Source organism: Streptopelia decaocto (assembly GCF_964273445.1).
Source record: "Streptopelia decaocto genome assembly, chromosome: 9".
Classification (NCBI taxonomy): Eukaryota; Metazoa; Chordata; class Aves; order Columbiformes; family Columbidae; genus Streptopelia; species Streptopelia decaocto.
The window spans coordinates 19,162,368-19,177,965 of record NC_138664.1 but is presented as its reverse complement, the minus strand read 5'-3'; the positions used below and the strand labels follow the sequence as shown (position 1 = coordinate 19,177,965).

The 15,598-nt window shown below is 43.8% G+C and overlaps 2 protein-coding genes across 2 annotated transcripts in view; both read right to left on the bottom strand.

The window, feature by feature from the left end:
• Positions 1–9,450, bottom strand: part of HERC1 (HECT and RLD domain containing E3 ubiquitin protein ligase family member 1) — a 110,921-nt gene extending 101,471 nt beyond the window's left edge. The window contains exon 1 of the mRNA XM_082060608.1: positions 9,355–9,450. The gene's annotated coding sequence lies outside the window, so the exon portion shown is untranslated. The remainder of the gene's footprint in view (positions 1–9,354) is intronic.
• Positions 9,451–10,040: 590 nt separating this feature from the next.
• Positions 10,041–15,598, bottom strand: part of DAPK2 (death associated protein kinase 2) — a 49,853-nt gene continuing 44,295 nt past the window's right edge. The window contains exons 10-12 of the mRNA XM_082061372.1: positions 13,858–13,947; positions 13,603–13,683; positions 10,041–13,107 (exon numbers count right to left, since the gene is read on the bottom strand). Coding sequence (XP_081917498.1) covers positions 13,033–13,107; positions 13,603–13,683; positions 13,858–13,947 — 246 coding nt within the window. The 3' untranslated portion in view covers positions 10,041–13,032. The remainder of the gene's footprint in view (positions 13,108–13,602; positions 13,684–13,857; positions 13,948–15,598) is intronic.

Here is a 15,598-nt window from a genome sequence, read left to right as displayed (position 1 = left end):
GCAAATACATATGGCTGGCTCCACTCCATTTGATCCTCCTCCTCAGCATTCAGCTGATTACTGAACAGTTTTTTTTCTCTGTTATTTTTAATTCCCTCAAGCTGCCTATTTTTCCTCCTTGCCAAACAGCAGGAGTGTTCATCTCCCAAAAGGCCCTGCCAAGCTGCTGGATTCTGCTGGTTGGGCTGCAGCCCTGCAGGTGAGGACAAGGTGACAGCAGAGCACCCAGGCACCAGAGCATCCCGGCCACGCAGCCTGTGCAATCCTAGTCAAACATCCTTACATGCCATTTTATGGCCAATCCGCATACCAGCCCACTTGCTCCGACCCTTACCCACCCCTCCAACTTACAGGCAGATTTCAGAGACATATTTCTGAACAATATGTAGGGTCTAGTGGGAACTACTTCTCATGGCAATTTTTCCTTCAATTCTTGGGGACAAGCTGCTCGTCTCAGCCACTCTCAAATTTCCCCTCTTCATTTCAGAGTGAAATCTCAGAGAGAACGTACCAGCTGGACTGAGTGTGCTAAAACCAGAGCCACAGTCTATCTTCAGAGCCGATCCCCTCGTATCAGATCTCACCAGCAGCTGCAGCAACATGCACTCCATCGATGCAGGTCAGCAGCTTCCAGCAGAACAGCACAGCTACAGCAGGAGGTCTGATCTAATACCAGCTGAACATGGCTAGAACCGCTTCTTAATTCTGTGTGATGTTTGATTTATAAACACAAATGTAATAATAATAATATTTTTTTTTAAATAATGTAAAGATTCCACAAGGAAGTTCATGAAAATGGATAAGAGCTGGTAAAACTATTATTAAAAAAAGGCAAAGTAAAAAAAGAACCAGACAAATACACAACAACAAATTCAGTTAAAACTCCATCCTACATTTACTTTTTAATTTTCTCCAAATGTACTATCTCAAGTTCTAGGGATATAGCGTTGAATCAATTTAATTCCATCATCACACAGAAAGCAGCATTAAAAACCTTTCACTCCTCTTCCCAGGAGCAGAACTGAAGTATGAAACTGAAGTATGAAAGCTGTGCCAGAGCTGAGCACTGGAAAACAGATTAGGCCATCATGTATGTGGAACAGGAAGACGATATGGTGAAACAAGAGCAAAGAAACAGGGAGTGCAGGAGGGATGGTACCTGCCTGTCCATCTTTCCAGGTACCGACATGGGGCATTTGAAGCTTCAAATCAGTGCTCATTCAATTCCTGGCTGCTCTAACATGCCCCAGGATCAACAGTCATGCCTAAATTGTGGCAAGACACATAGAAAGTCCCCAGCAATGCGAAGAGCACAGACAGGGGCTCTTCTCTTGAAGCAGGCTGCCGAGGAGGATTTTCAGACTTTGCAAAGAAGGCCAGAGACACTTAGATCTAAATGGAGAGACAGAGCAGCACAGGTCAAAGATCCTTTAGAAGAGCATCTGGAACAGAGGCATGATCCCGTCCCTCAGAGAGCTCAAGGCCAGGCTTTTATTCAATTCTAAATGTTCTTCTCCATCTGAAAATAATGGTTTTTACAGCATGGGGAATCAGGCCGGGCTGCGCAATAGTTTCACATTCAAATGTGACATGGGAACAGGACAATACAGGGAAGGAAACAAAAGGCAGACGTTGCATCCCATTGAAGCAGCAGGGCACATCCCAGGCATGCCAAAAGCAATTACTGGAATGGGAACCCGGCCAGCCTGCCACAGCCAACAGCTATCCTTAGAAAATAGCCATACGGCAGCAGGACTGCAGCTATGTTGTGCCAAAGATGGGGCACCTCCAAAACCACACTGTTATGTAATATTTTAGGATACTGAAGCAGAGAACAAAAGTAACACCTAGCAAATTATCAGTAGCTTCCCAGACCAGGGAATTCTGTATCAGGGTGATCAGAAGCTTAACTTCTCCTGAAGTTACAGTTCAAGAAGATTTTAAGCCTATATTTAAAAATAAGCATGACTGCAATTCTTTTCATGAGCATCAGGGGTTTTTCTCAGCAAGAACCTAGGTGACAAAAAAAGTCAAGTTCATCAGTTTCTTGCTAATCCTTAAGAGGATATTTCACACCATTATGAAAGCTGTCTGTGACGAGAAGGTGCTCAGATACCATGGTTACAGTCATGGTATGAGATTTTAAACAGAATACTATAACGAATTTGCTAGGTTCTTTTATGTTTTAATTAGCTAAGATATTGGAAATCCAAGCAAACTTTTATTATGTCTCTGCTCCACCGACCTTTAGCATTTGGATATGAGGTCTTCATTAACATTTTGTAGCTGTACACAAACTGTCTAAACTAACTGCCCTGTAAATCACAATCCTATTTACATTTTTACTGAACAAAATGGTGTGTCACTTCCAAGGTGCTTAAGAATTAGCATGTGGTCGGGTGCAAACCGCACGCATCTGGCGTGACCTGCAGTGCCTAAGAAGAGTTTAAGTAACGGATTTATTTCAACAGAGCAGAGAAAATCTTTACTTCATGCAGTTAGAACAATACTAAGACATTAACGTGGCCTTTCTTTTGGCTGGCAAGAGCTGTAAATAGCTATTAAATAGAGGATAAGTCTATTGTACACAAATATTATGGAAGCTGATTATGAATTATGAAGCTTGATTATTGAATTTTGTTGCATAACAAAAATTATTTGAAAAGCACATAATATTTTCTAACTTTTCATTGTTTTCTAATTTTTGAAAATTTGGGGGGTTCATAAACTTTTTTTTAGAAAACTTTTATGTAATCTTTTGTTCAAGTTCTCTACAGAGTTGATAAGCAAAACTGCTTCAAACACAAGAATGCATAAGAGGCCGGGGGCGGAAATAAAACCTGTTTGAAAGAGCATTTAAACATATTATTCATTCTCCTTTGTTACCAAATAAAAGATCTTAAGTTGATATCAAACAAACATTAATACTGATTCAATATAGAAAACTGGCTTTTCAACTGATTCTAAGCTTCCCATGAGAATGCCGGAAGTTCATTTTGCTCAATTTCAAAAAACAGTTTCCATTTCTTCTGAGAAGTTTTACTATATATTCTGAAGGCTTGGAGCAAGTTTAATACATGTTTGCCCAGAGACCATGCAGAAGCATGAATCCAATGTCACACTTGAGAAACAGGTAATTTGACATTCACTGGAACAAAATGAGCATGTGTCCACACACAGTGTAAGATTCCTGATTGCTTCTAATCTTATTTTTGCTATTTTTTTTCCTTCAGACTGAGCCATTCACACATTTTGGTTCCCAAACAGGTCGGAGGCTTGACATTTTAGAGAAGTTTCGTCTAATGTAAGCAAGCGCAACAGTACAAATTATTTTAAGAATTCAGAAAAAAATGTCCTAAACAAAAAGCTTCCCAACTGGCCATGCCGAGGAAATGAGAACTCATGATGTGCATGACCAATTCACAAGGAAGGTCTTTCCTAATATTGTGCATAATATAAGGATTAAAACACACATTTTTTGTCATGCTTTACAAGTACGCAAGCGTAAGCAAGTAGACCACTAAGATGCGCATCTTTTTACAGGTGAAGGCTGCTACTGTATCCAAATACATTGAGCTGTAATAATACAAAGCCTCTGATAACAAACAAAATTTTAATAAGCCTGAGTCAGACCATTATCCTTCTTCTGTATACTTGGAGCTGGGAAAAAATGACCAAACTTAAAACAAAATAACAACATCAAGCTAGGACATTGATTTCAGCTGTACACAGTTAACCTGCTTTGTACCCTGCTGTTAATTCCTGCATTATCGGCACTTATCAGCAAAAACAAGCAAACAACATGTTCCAACAAGTTGAAAGCCCACTCAAATTCAGAAACATTCAAAACCCATTGCCATCCTGCTGGCTGGCCAGCATTCACTTAACAATTACCTCAAGAGTCTTGGCTTGCTGCTTTGCAGACCTGTTTAGTGCTTCTAAGTACAGAGAAAACAATTGTAAGGATGCAGAATCTACCAAGTTTGTAATTTTATCACATCAGAATCCAAGGCTTTTCACTACTAAAGAAACCACTATAATAGGATTTCTAAAACTGAAATTCAGAATGTATTTCTAAAGAAGGTTTCACAATCATGTCTAAATTAACCAGGCCTTACTGCATCTCAATATCAAACTAGGCTTGCTGTTTTTTATAATTGAAGGCTTTGAGATGCAGTCATATTTCCTAATGAAAGACGGATTGTTGTTGTTGTTGTTATCACACCAATATTTTTTTCATTACCACAAGTCACTTACTCAGACCATTCCTATGTGACCACACTCATCATCTTTTATGAGAAATTGCACTTAAATCAGAACAAATCACTCCTGATTCTTGCATACTTGTCAGGTGAGCATCAACTCCCTGTCCACAACCAGAACACTGGATCCAGTCACGTCGGAATGCCTACCTTCCCTGGACCTCAGTTTTACTGTGGAGAGTGCATACTGGAAAAAGCAGCTATTTTTGTCAATCTTTACTTATTTTGATCAGGTGCTCTTTCCTCAGCACAGTCCCAGGATGACTATACACTGCAGCTTGTCTTGTCATTTGTTATGCCCTCAAGCCTAGATATATTTTTCTTAATTACTGCATATTACCTTGGGTAGGCTTAATTAGTTTCAAAGTAGACTGAGAAAGACACTGATACTACGTGAGGCCAAGAGAAAGAACACTTTAGCTACCTCTTAATAATGCTTACTATACAATGGCTTAATTAAACTCCTCCACAAAAAATAAGAAAATTAAAGATTTGTTAACTGCCTCATCCGCCTTGAATTCAGGTGCTGAGATTCAAGAGGGAAAGCACCTCTCCCAATGCACTATCAGGTCTTAGTACAGGTATAACACACAGTATGAGTTGGTACCATGTGTATTACACATGAGCAGTGAAGTGAAAAGGAATCAGATTGGTTTACAGTTATCAAGGTCATGTGTTCTATCAGTTTTCCAGGAAAGCCTCACTAAGCTCATTCCACTGCTCTGGCGCCTGAAGGACTCCCTCCAAGTCCTGTAATCTGGCTGAACCCAAAGGCCCATGGCTGGAGGCCTTCTGTCAGAGGACAGTGCTATTTGGAACAATATGAGTCTCATCACTCAGTGTTATTTCCAAGCTACACTTTGCAGAACTGGTGACAGAAGAAGAAAGAATCATTACATCCACCACAGTCTCAGAAGAGTATCTATCTGCCACCTGCAGGTAAATAATACCTTGCAGACGTGTAATACCTTGTCAGCTGCTTCCCCTTCAATGTACTGTCCATTATATAAACTTTTAGGGGCAGAGAAAGCTTCCTCCGTAATGAGCACCACTACAGCAAAGGCATACAGTTGCTTCAGCTGTATGCAATGAATCACGTCCCTGAGATACATATAGCAACTTGTGAACAGCCGTCAGCAACCCCCAGAACTCAGCCCTTGGATTTTTCAGCATGTTTTCTAAGAAGCTCCAGTGTCAGCAAAAACACTATCAAGGACTGGTCAGTCACTGTCCTTTCTAAAATTCACCTGCTGGGGCTGGAGTGCTGATCCACGTCTCCCAGATTAACCCCGTTCTGCCCAGGGTCTTTCAAAGTCCCTGCAGCTCATGCACTGTGAAGTTTATTAAAGGTCAAGCGTGCGGTTATACATCAGCAGTAACAACAGCTGACAAAGGGAGAGGCAGACGCTTCAGATCACAGCAGGCCGTAAGTATTTTAATTAATGTTAATTACAGAAATTGCTTGAAGCTGGGGCATGACAGACTTGCAGTGCAGACTTTGTCATGAAGAGCATGCCTTGCCTGCCCAGAAGTTTCTGAAAGTCACATCCCGAACTCGCAGGTAGCATTGCCATTTTTGTCACATTCAGGTACCATTTGGTTTTTATTTCAGGTTGAAATTGTCAGAAGAGACTTATTTCCCTCTTTTTTTGTTAGGACAGTTTTCTAGTAGCAGATACATTCAGTGGTCTGATTACACCCAGCTTTGTCTGCCTTTAGCACAGGCCACCAATTATTTGCGTCGACAGTTCTAACCTGAGACAGGCAGGCGAGGCATGACATCCAGTGGTGAAACAGTCTGTATTACCCCATGTGTTTCTTTGGCCTGTGTTACTTTCTGTTATCTGAACTTCTCCAAAGTGGAACCCATCTGAACAGAATTTGCTTCACTCAGTGGAGCAAAGGCCATTAAATAGAATAAACATTATATTCATCATTAATGGAAAAAAAAAATCTCAGTGACATTTCTAAGTCTGTAGCCTCTTGAAAGCATTTTTAAAATGAAGAGGATGAACATCTGGAATTCTCCCAGTGTGACAGGTAAGTCCCAGTGCTCCTTGAAATGAAAAATCTGAGTGGAAGTACAGTTTGGGGTGAAGAGAACGAGACAAGAAAGCTGCTGTAGGAAGAAGAGAGCAAGAACTTCAAATGCAAGACAGTGAAAAAGGAATACACATGGTCTTGAAAACTACTTTATGTTTGAGTTAGAAAAGTGTACTGGCCTGTTTATCTTCATTCTGTTTCCTAGAGAGTTTGTTCAGGGGTCTTCTCCTTCCAGATATTCTTACAGAAGGCCCTACATTCCCTGCCCCATCTGCACCAAACCATCCTGTACTATATTATATATATCAAATATGCATTTTCCATCTCCTTGGCACTTATGCTGCAAAGCCAAACTTTTCATTTGCATGAAAACTGCATCACTTTCTTTCACACGATTTTATGAAAAGTGTAAGCTGGCAGATTTTCCTTATGAACATATGGATCTTGTTGATAAAGCTATCTCCAGCACGTAGTCTGTGCTATGGTATGTAGTCTGTGTCACCTCAGGTGCATCCCACCCATGTTTGGGAGGCTGGGAGAACCTTTCCGCTAAAACAAAACAACAACTTTGAGATGTGCTAATGTTCACAACACTTAGTGCAATTCTACAATTACTCAATCAGCATACTCAGCAAACTGCCTACTCGCTGAAGTACATTAAAACCCATGAAACAAAGACTGAAGAATAATCTTGCAGTCCCTGTAGAGTGGTTCTAGGTCAAGTGGAGCTTTTGACCTAGAATATCTTAGGTACTAAGTGCGGTGACCTACTACATCAGGTTAAAGCTGAACAGCTAGAGGCGTCGTTCCTGAAAGACAATGAATGCTTTTCAGCACCACAAAAAACACACAACTCTTTTCAACTCCTTTTCAGCACCTTGTCATAGGTTCCAAATAATTCTAAACATGACAGAAAAAGATTTCCATAATTAATGGGTCCTAGGTGACTCACAGAGTAACAATAAATTACTACCACAGCACCCCATGCCCTTCAAATGCTGTGACTGGTAAGGAAGGTCACACTAGACAAAGAGGAAAAGCAACTATTAAAACAGCTGACAACACTTTCCTGAGAGGGCTCCAGACTGCAACGAGCCTACCATTGCAGTAGCTGTCAACCGAGTCTCTGGGATCCCTTTTACATTAACGGTTCATATCCAGAATCAGCCAGCATAAAGGAAAGCAAACTCCCTCCTCTCCCAATCATTCCTCCCTCTACTAAAGGGCAAAGACAAACCCTCCTTGAAAGAAAGTTCACTGGTTGAAAAGAACAGGCTGTAGTGTGGCACTTCGATGGGCCACAAGTCTATGCTTTGCCACAAAACCAGGAGGAGGATGGTTAGGGCTGGGTAAGCCCTTCAGTCATTATCTAGTAAGCATTTAGACTCCCACCTTCCATCTCAAGCTGGCAGAAAGCACCTATACTCTCTCTGTATTCCCTGAAGTTAGCCATTCCCAGCAGCAGTGCAATGAATGTGGAACTACCCTAAAAAGATACAAGGAGAAGCTGAGAAAAAAAAGCATATCTGACACCTAACTCTTCTTCAAGGCTCCTTTCCTTCGGTGCTGTACTGGGCCGTGGTAAAGTGCCTGCGTGTCTTTGGAGGCAGTCCTGAACTGTCCTCTAGAATCAAGCATCAACCTTCTCCTCTGGGGAAGGTCAAGTCTTTCATTCAACACACCTGCAAGAGGTACTGCTGCTTCTGTATTGCATACAGCACTTAGAGGTTGCTCAGACCAAAGGAGTGAACATTGTTTTCCACCACAGTGATTAGGGCTCTCACCTGTGAAAAGGTGAGAACTCCGGCAGCCGCAAGCCACACAAGAATGCTTTATGTATTATTTTTTAGCTTAAAATGCACCAAAAGCACGTAATGTTGCAGGATGAATGGCCTCAGCTTTCAAAGCAAAGGAAGGTTACATCAATTGATTCTGAGCACTGAGACCCAGGAAATCAGTTTTGCAATGTAGCTATTAGCTAACTGGAAGAGAAGCTACAGGAAGGAAACAAGCAGTTACTGCTCCAGAACACAGAAACTGACAGACAGACCTGGCTCAGCCTCACTGTGTGCAACTATGAGACATCTCTGCATGCACAAAACACATATCCCCATCCTACTGCAAGCAGAATTACCCAGGTTTCTCTGACTGTGGTCTGAAAAAAGCTTTATCTTCCCACAGCAGCTTTCTTTCCTTGTTTTCCCCACCCTAAACCGTACTGCCACTCAGATTCTTCATGTCAAGGAGCGCTAGCTGTTTACCTCTTTAAAAAGTCACACTGGGAGAATTCCAGATGTAAAACAATTTTGCTTACCAGACTTTGTTGAGCTGATACCTCCCATCCTAAAAAGAACTGTAACTGAGCACAGTTCCAAGTAGGATAGAAAAATGTTGATGCTCCATGACACTCTTCACCTAACCCCTCAAAAATAACAGCAAACTACCCCAGCTCATTCCACAGTTATCCATGACTTCTTGCACACCTGAAACCTTGATGTTCTCAGCTCACCACAGGCTCTACCTCCAGACCGAACCTCTGCCCCCGAGCCTCAGCAACACACCTGGTCCCACAGCTGGAGCTCAGCTCTGGCCATCCCCATGAGCACTGCACCTTTCCGAGTGCTGCTGTAACGTCGCTTCATGCCTGCACAACAGCGAGGTGTATCTGCCCCACCACTGCTTTTAGCTCCTCTCACTGAAACGTGCATGCTAAAATGAACATCCTACCCACTGCTCAGGCACTGAGCTTGATAAAGTGTTGAGGTTTATGTGAAACAGAGTAGACCTTTAAGTGAAATAGATGAAGAATGACAGACAGTTCACAGTAGCCATACAGAAAATAGGTAAAATAAATGCTCAAATGAACACTGTTAAATTTATACCTCTGTTTTTTCTGTCACCTACACACCTTCCCTGACCTACATGCCAATGTGGATAGGAACAATACCTCTTATTAAAAGTCACCAGATGCACAGTAAATGGAGTCAGAGAGCCCAGACCAGAGGCAACAACAGCAGGAATAGTGCTCGGAGCTGGCGGGTTCACTCACCTCGCTCCTGGGGCTGCGGGACACGGACCTGGATCCTGAGGAAGGAGCACGGCCCATGGCGGCCCCTCGCTCTCTCTTCAGCAGGCCGGGCCGCTCTGGCTGCCAGGCTGGCGGCTGCTGGGGTCACAGCGGCTCCGCTCCCCCTGACACAGCCATTCTGAGCGGCGCTCCCCGGGAGCTCACCCCAGCCCCAACCCAGCCGCCCGGGCCGGCAGCGAGCGCCACCTGCCCGCCAGGTGTCACCAGAGCCGAGGGGAATAACGGAGTCCCCCGCTCTCTCCGCACCCGTGAGGCGGCTCGGAACAGCTCCGAGCCCGCTCCCCCGGCAGGGAGCCCCGCGCCCGGCTCCCTCAGCCGCCCCGCCCCCGGCCCCCTCAGCCGCCCGCCCCGCGGGAGGAGGCGGCACAACCCGCGCCCCGGGCAGCGCTGAGGGAGCGGCGGCCGCCGCGCGCGGGCAGGGCGGGAGGCGCGAGCGCCCTCGCGAGGGTCCCGCGCCGCACCGGGGCACCCGCGCCCCCTGCTGGGACAAACCCGCACAGCACAGGCGCCCCTGGAGTGGCAAGGAGAGAAAAACCAACCAACCAACCCACCAAAACCAACCAACCCACCAAAACCAACCAACCCACCAAAACCAACCAACCAAACCAAAACAGACCAAACAACAACAAACCACCAAGACGCTCGTCCCGCTTTGCAGAATTTTATTAGCAACTCAGAATAACAAATGTATTGTTGTTCTTGAGAATCTGCGCTGTTCCCAGGCACGTAAAAATCAGTATTTCTCTTAATAAAAATACAGGCATGTGGATTTGAAAAACATCACCACTGAAATAATAATAATAAAAATAGACTTATTTTAATAAAAAATACTTGCCTTTTTTTCAGGCTGTCACTTCACTTATCACCAGGTTCCTTCCCACTCAAAAATAATACACAGAAAACAGATTTTTCTCTCCTACCAAAGTAAATTCTGTAACAAACTGTTTTACTGACATGTACCACATCTCCCCTCCCTTCCACGTCTTTTTTTTCTTTCCCTTAATTAAAGGAACCTCTAGTTTGTTCCTCAAACACCACCAATGGTAAAGAATGAAACTAACGGCGCACTGAGGAAGGTCTCCAGTGCTGTAAACAGTTTAATTAGACTCTGCCTTCCCAAAGCCGGGCTGAATTTCCACCTCAATGGGTGATAAACACACATAACACCACATTTGGAAAAACACAGTAAAACTTCCTAACAGATCGCAAACACTCCTCCTGAGAACAAGAGGTTACGTACACACAGTGTCCTCCTGTCTGGAACGGTTGGGGAACGGTTTGGCTGGACACGAGCTGCTCTGTGTGACCGAGCCAGCGCTCCCGCCCTCAGCTGACCTGGGCAAAATCATAACTGAGGACCAAACGCCATGAGCTGCCTGCTACGTCTTCGTTACAACACCACCTTACACATTTATTAATGCAGAATTAATAAGATGGAGCTTACGGCTTCACGCTGCCTTGCGCTCCTCTGTCTGCCTTTCCACCGCATCCCATCTTGCTCAACAGTCGCAAGGACTTTGCCTAAGAACAACCACCCCATCTCTACGACAGCACAATTCTGATGCAACGACCTAACAGCTATTTTAACCAGGCCTTAGTTTTCACAAGTGCAATTCATGTACACATCCCACAATCTCTAATTTGGAAACTGAAGGTGTTTTGAAGCTCCAGGAATTCAGAAAAATACAATTGGCTCAGAGTTTATTTAGTTTTCCATAGCCCAGGGAATGAACTAATGGTAACGCATGGGACAGGAAGAGCAGGAAGCAAAATCTGGTAGGTTAGCTGGGCAGCTTTTTATCCAAATATATGTTTTTAGTGTTCTGTTTATGAAAGATTGCCTCCAGACACTGCTCCCTCTTAAGAAATACGTTACTACAGCACTTTTTGAGGATTCTGCCTCAAAAAATCACACAGAAAGCTCAGAAATACACCTTTTAATTGAATGTGAAGAAAAACCCATGGCCTGCTCTTTATCCCTTGACCAGGCACATGTCACAGACATGAAATAAAAGGAAATTAAATAAATAGTATCAAAATGCAGAGCCATATTTGCTGAAACCTTCCTTCTCCTGCTTCCACAACTCCTATGGCTACATTCCCTTTCCCTTCTTTCAACCTTCCCAGGCCAGTGTCACCTCTGCTCCCTACATGTCCCTTTTACACTCGTCCCCCTCCACTGCCTCCCACCCCACAGCGCCTTCATTTTACCTTTCTTCCCTCACATCCTACTTTCTGCCGCTCTCCTCCAATGCTTCTCTTACATTTCCTTCCTTCAACAGAAACACTTTCCCATTTTTGTCTCTGCCTAAGTGAGGATACAAAGCTACAAATAAAAGTAGTGTATTTTTCTTTCTTTCTTAGAAACTGGAAGACAGACAAAATTAACCTGATACCAGTTTTCGACACCAGTTCACACTGTGAGCTCCAAAACCTAAGCCTAGAAGTGACAACCATAAAGCCAAACAAAAGCAGTTTCCTTGTCAATCTGCAGTTGTTTCTAGTAGGATTGCTTTCTGATTTTTAATGTATTAAATGGCAGAATAAATATGAACTTCTAACAACTAATATAGTCAATGAAAAAAATAACCTAGTCTACGCACATTTTTTGGTACCAATTGAACAATACCGGCTTCAAAACTAATATAGTTAAAAAGATGCAACTTCCTCACACAAAGAAGTTACATCAATATCAAAGTGCATACTTCCTCAGTTTTGGACACAGCCGTGCGAATAGCACCTATAGAAACAGGTGTTAATGAATCTCCAATTTGCCAACAATAAATGAAAACAATAACGAAGACTAGTAAAGACTATTTCTTCATATACCTTGGGGTTTTCAAGTGCCCTCTTTTGGTGAAGCATCCTGCCATCGTTCTGTAAAAATGTTGTATTTGGCTGCACGTAAAGTCACTACAAATGTTTTCTCTTTTTCATCCAAAAATTGTCCTGGCCTGTCTCATTCTCTCAGTGGCCAGAACCACTTGTACTCGAAGTGACAATGGCAGCTGTGTTAGTCTTCAGCCAAAACTGATGGCCAGAGCACAATTCCTATTGCAGCGCAGAACACTTTACTGCCAGCTTCGTGAAATCAAGGTTATGATACACAACAGCACTACGATTTTCTCTTCAATGACAGCAATAACAGAGTGCTGCACACAGCTAACAAAACCTGTCGGATATCTGCCATCAAATATTTATGCTATTAAAAAAGATTTTAAAATGTATTAAAAATTTTCCATGACTCAATAACAATTTCCCTGACTGAAATAATAATGCACATAGCATTAATCATTGTGTGGAATGTGAATTATTCTGCAATAAAAGAATATCAGTAGAAACCCTACGTCCTGAGTGCAGTTGATATCACAAATAGATTGAAGTATCACTGAAACGCTCAATATAAAAAAGCACTCCAATCGGTCCTTGTGCTCCGGATTTCCCTGGGAATCTGGATCCCCAGTTTCCTAAAGCGCTCAGCAGGCATTTCATAACATCATCCAGCTCTCGGTGTAGTGTGAGAAGTGAGAAGCGTCATACCACAGATTCAGACCAGAAATCAAGGTCTGCTGTCAGGGTTGCTTTTTTCAGCAAGGATGAAAGTTTCCTCTGTCTCCTACCCGTGGAATTCTCCTGACATTACGATACGCTGCTTCTCCTCTGCTGAGTGGCTTTTCTTTGTGACAGATCCTCACTGTCACTTTCACAGTTTCTCTGAAATAGAAAGGCCACAATATTTCAGTCACATAAACGCTCCTAAGCATGATGTTCAGTATTATTAACGCATCATCTATTGAGAAAAGTGGAGCTAATTGAAATCTCACCGTTTCATTCCAGAAGGCCACATGTACCACAGGGGCCCCGCACCCTCCACCCCACTGCTGGGCAGGAGAGCAGCACCGCAGGCCCCTCCCCAAGCGCCCATCTCTCAGTCAGACAGCAGGGTCACCACGATGGTATCCAAACATCATCTGCAGTCTCCGTGCTGCTCCTTTACAGAAGTCTTCAGCTCTCCCTGCCCAACATTTCTGTCACAGTAACACAACTTACAGCAGCACCGAATAAACTCAAGGGATGCCATGGGTCTGTTTGGTTTCTCACTCAAAACCATTGTCACCCTGTTGGGCTGGGCATCCATGAGAGGATGGCAAAAATCACTGCAAAGTAAAGTTGATCCTTCTCCTCTTCCCATTCAAGCAATGTACCTACCAAACCTTCATCCTGTATCAGGACCTTGTTTACCAGTGAACGGGATAAGTGGTTGCACAACGAGACGATATGGTAAGAAAGCTATGGACAGAGGGAAGAATGAGATTTTGGAGACATATGCAGTGCAGACATATCCAAACACATTTCATTTATCTACTGCGTAATACGATTTTACATTCAAGCTCTGTCTTGCCCTCCGATCCCCTCAGGCCTGGGAAGCCTTACATGAGAAGGATTAAAGGCTCGCTGTCGTACCTTCCATCGCCTTCTAGTATATTGCCTTTTGAAGTTTTCCATGTTAACGACAGATGCTTGCCGAACCAAAGCCTGTCGCTTGTCCACTGGCTGGAAGAGAAGAGAGCAATTTTATTGCTGGGCTCCCTTTGTGGCATGAAACACGTAAGATTATTCACATGCTCTGGAGCTGTCTGGGGAAGCTGTGAATTCATACAGGTAAAAGCAGAAGAAAAGTAATTAAATCTAGTGCCTGGACAGGACTCCTTTGACTTCAGACAAAATCCTAAAGCTATTGTACAGTCAGTGGTCACACTCGGCCTTGTGCACAACGCTGTTCTGAGAAGTCCCACTGCTGCCTTTTTCTAAACACTCGACTTGGCACAAAAGGTGTATCATGTGGCACGGACTTTACTCTAACTTCCCCTTCTGCTTCCTAATGATCCACTTGAATAGCAAACCAAAAGTCTGGGAACAGCTTCTCCAGCCAAAGGATAGGGCACAGGCAGCCAAGAAACAGACACGTAATTAAGGGGGTACTAGAGGGTGCTACGGCAATGCTTTCACCTTGTGTAGTTGCTAAGGTGCTGCTCAGTGCACACCGGCACCATCCCCATTTTCTGTGGCCTGAGCTCATATCAGCCTTTATTCACGTCCCTCTTTCTGAAAGGAACTGGGAGAGCAATGACAAGGCTCCTCGGAGGCCTGACAGAAAGGAGATGGAGCTGCTGTGAGTGCCTCAGCTGCGCTGCAGCACACTGCTGCACAGGGGTTTTGCTCTTCGTTTTATTCTAGCACATCTTTTCTGAATTGTGTTTTTCAGGTCTTTCTTTTACCTGGCTGATCTCAACATCACAGGTAAGTTTGAGGCAGTCATTTCAGATCGGAAGATGGAGACCATGTGAATTCATGTGAATGCGAAAGATTGAATGACTTCAGAGAGTACCAGCCGTACTTTACAACCCCGATATTAAACTGGTACCAGAGAGCAACTCTCTTCCCGTGGCTCACAGAGCTGGGCAGTAAAACCCTTTCTGTTCACCAAAACCTCAGGAAGGCTCAGGTAACCTGCCACTGGGAGCAATCCTCTGCAATTTGTCTGAGAATGACAGATGCCAAGCAAAATTAGAAGGTGGCCCAAAGCAAGCAGAACCACGGCCAGCTTTGGTCAACACTGGACTCACCAGGAATCACACAGCAGTGGAGTTTGGAAGGGGCCTCTGGAGATCACCCAGGGCAGGGTCAGCTCCTGCAGCTTGCCCAGGAATGAGCAAGGAGCAAGGTTTCCTCTGCTCTGTTTCTTCTTGCTCTCCCTCTCTCTCTCAGGAGGGCCTGGTCTCTTTACTCCATTTCCACCACATATTCATACAGATTGAGAAGATCCCCACCAAACCTTCTCTTTTGGACACTAAATTCCAGCTCTCTCATTGGCTCCCCCTTTGACACTCCAATCTCTTAATCGTTTTCACAGCACTCCATCAAACTCACTCCAGTATGTTTTGCTGATATCACCATAATAAAATGGGAAAAAGTTACCTGTCATTCAGTGTTAGTGACAAGGGTACATGCTACAGCATATCTGAAAAAACTCAGGCTTTGTCCTTTAACCATGCCCAGAGTATGAGAGCACAAGACATCGATACCCTGGCAATAACTGGTGTTAAGGAACAGGTGTTCCACAAACCCTGACACAGCCCTTCTGAAAATGAAGCTACTTTCAACTCCAAAACCACATCAAAATTTGCATAGACCAGCAAACCGT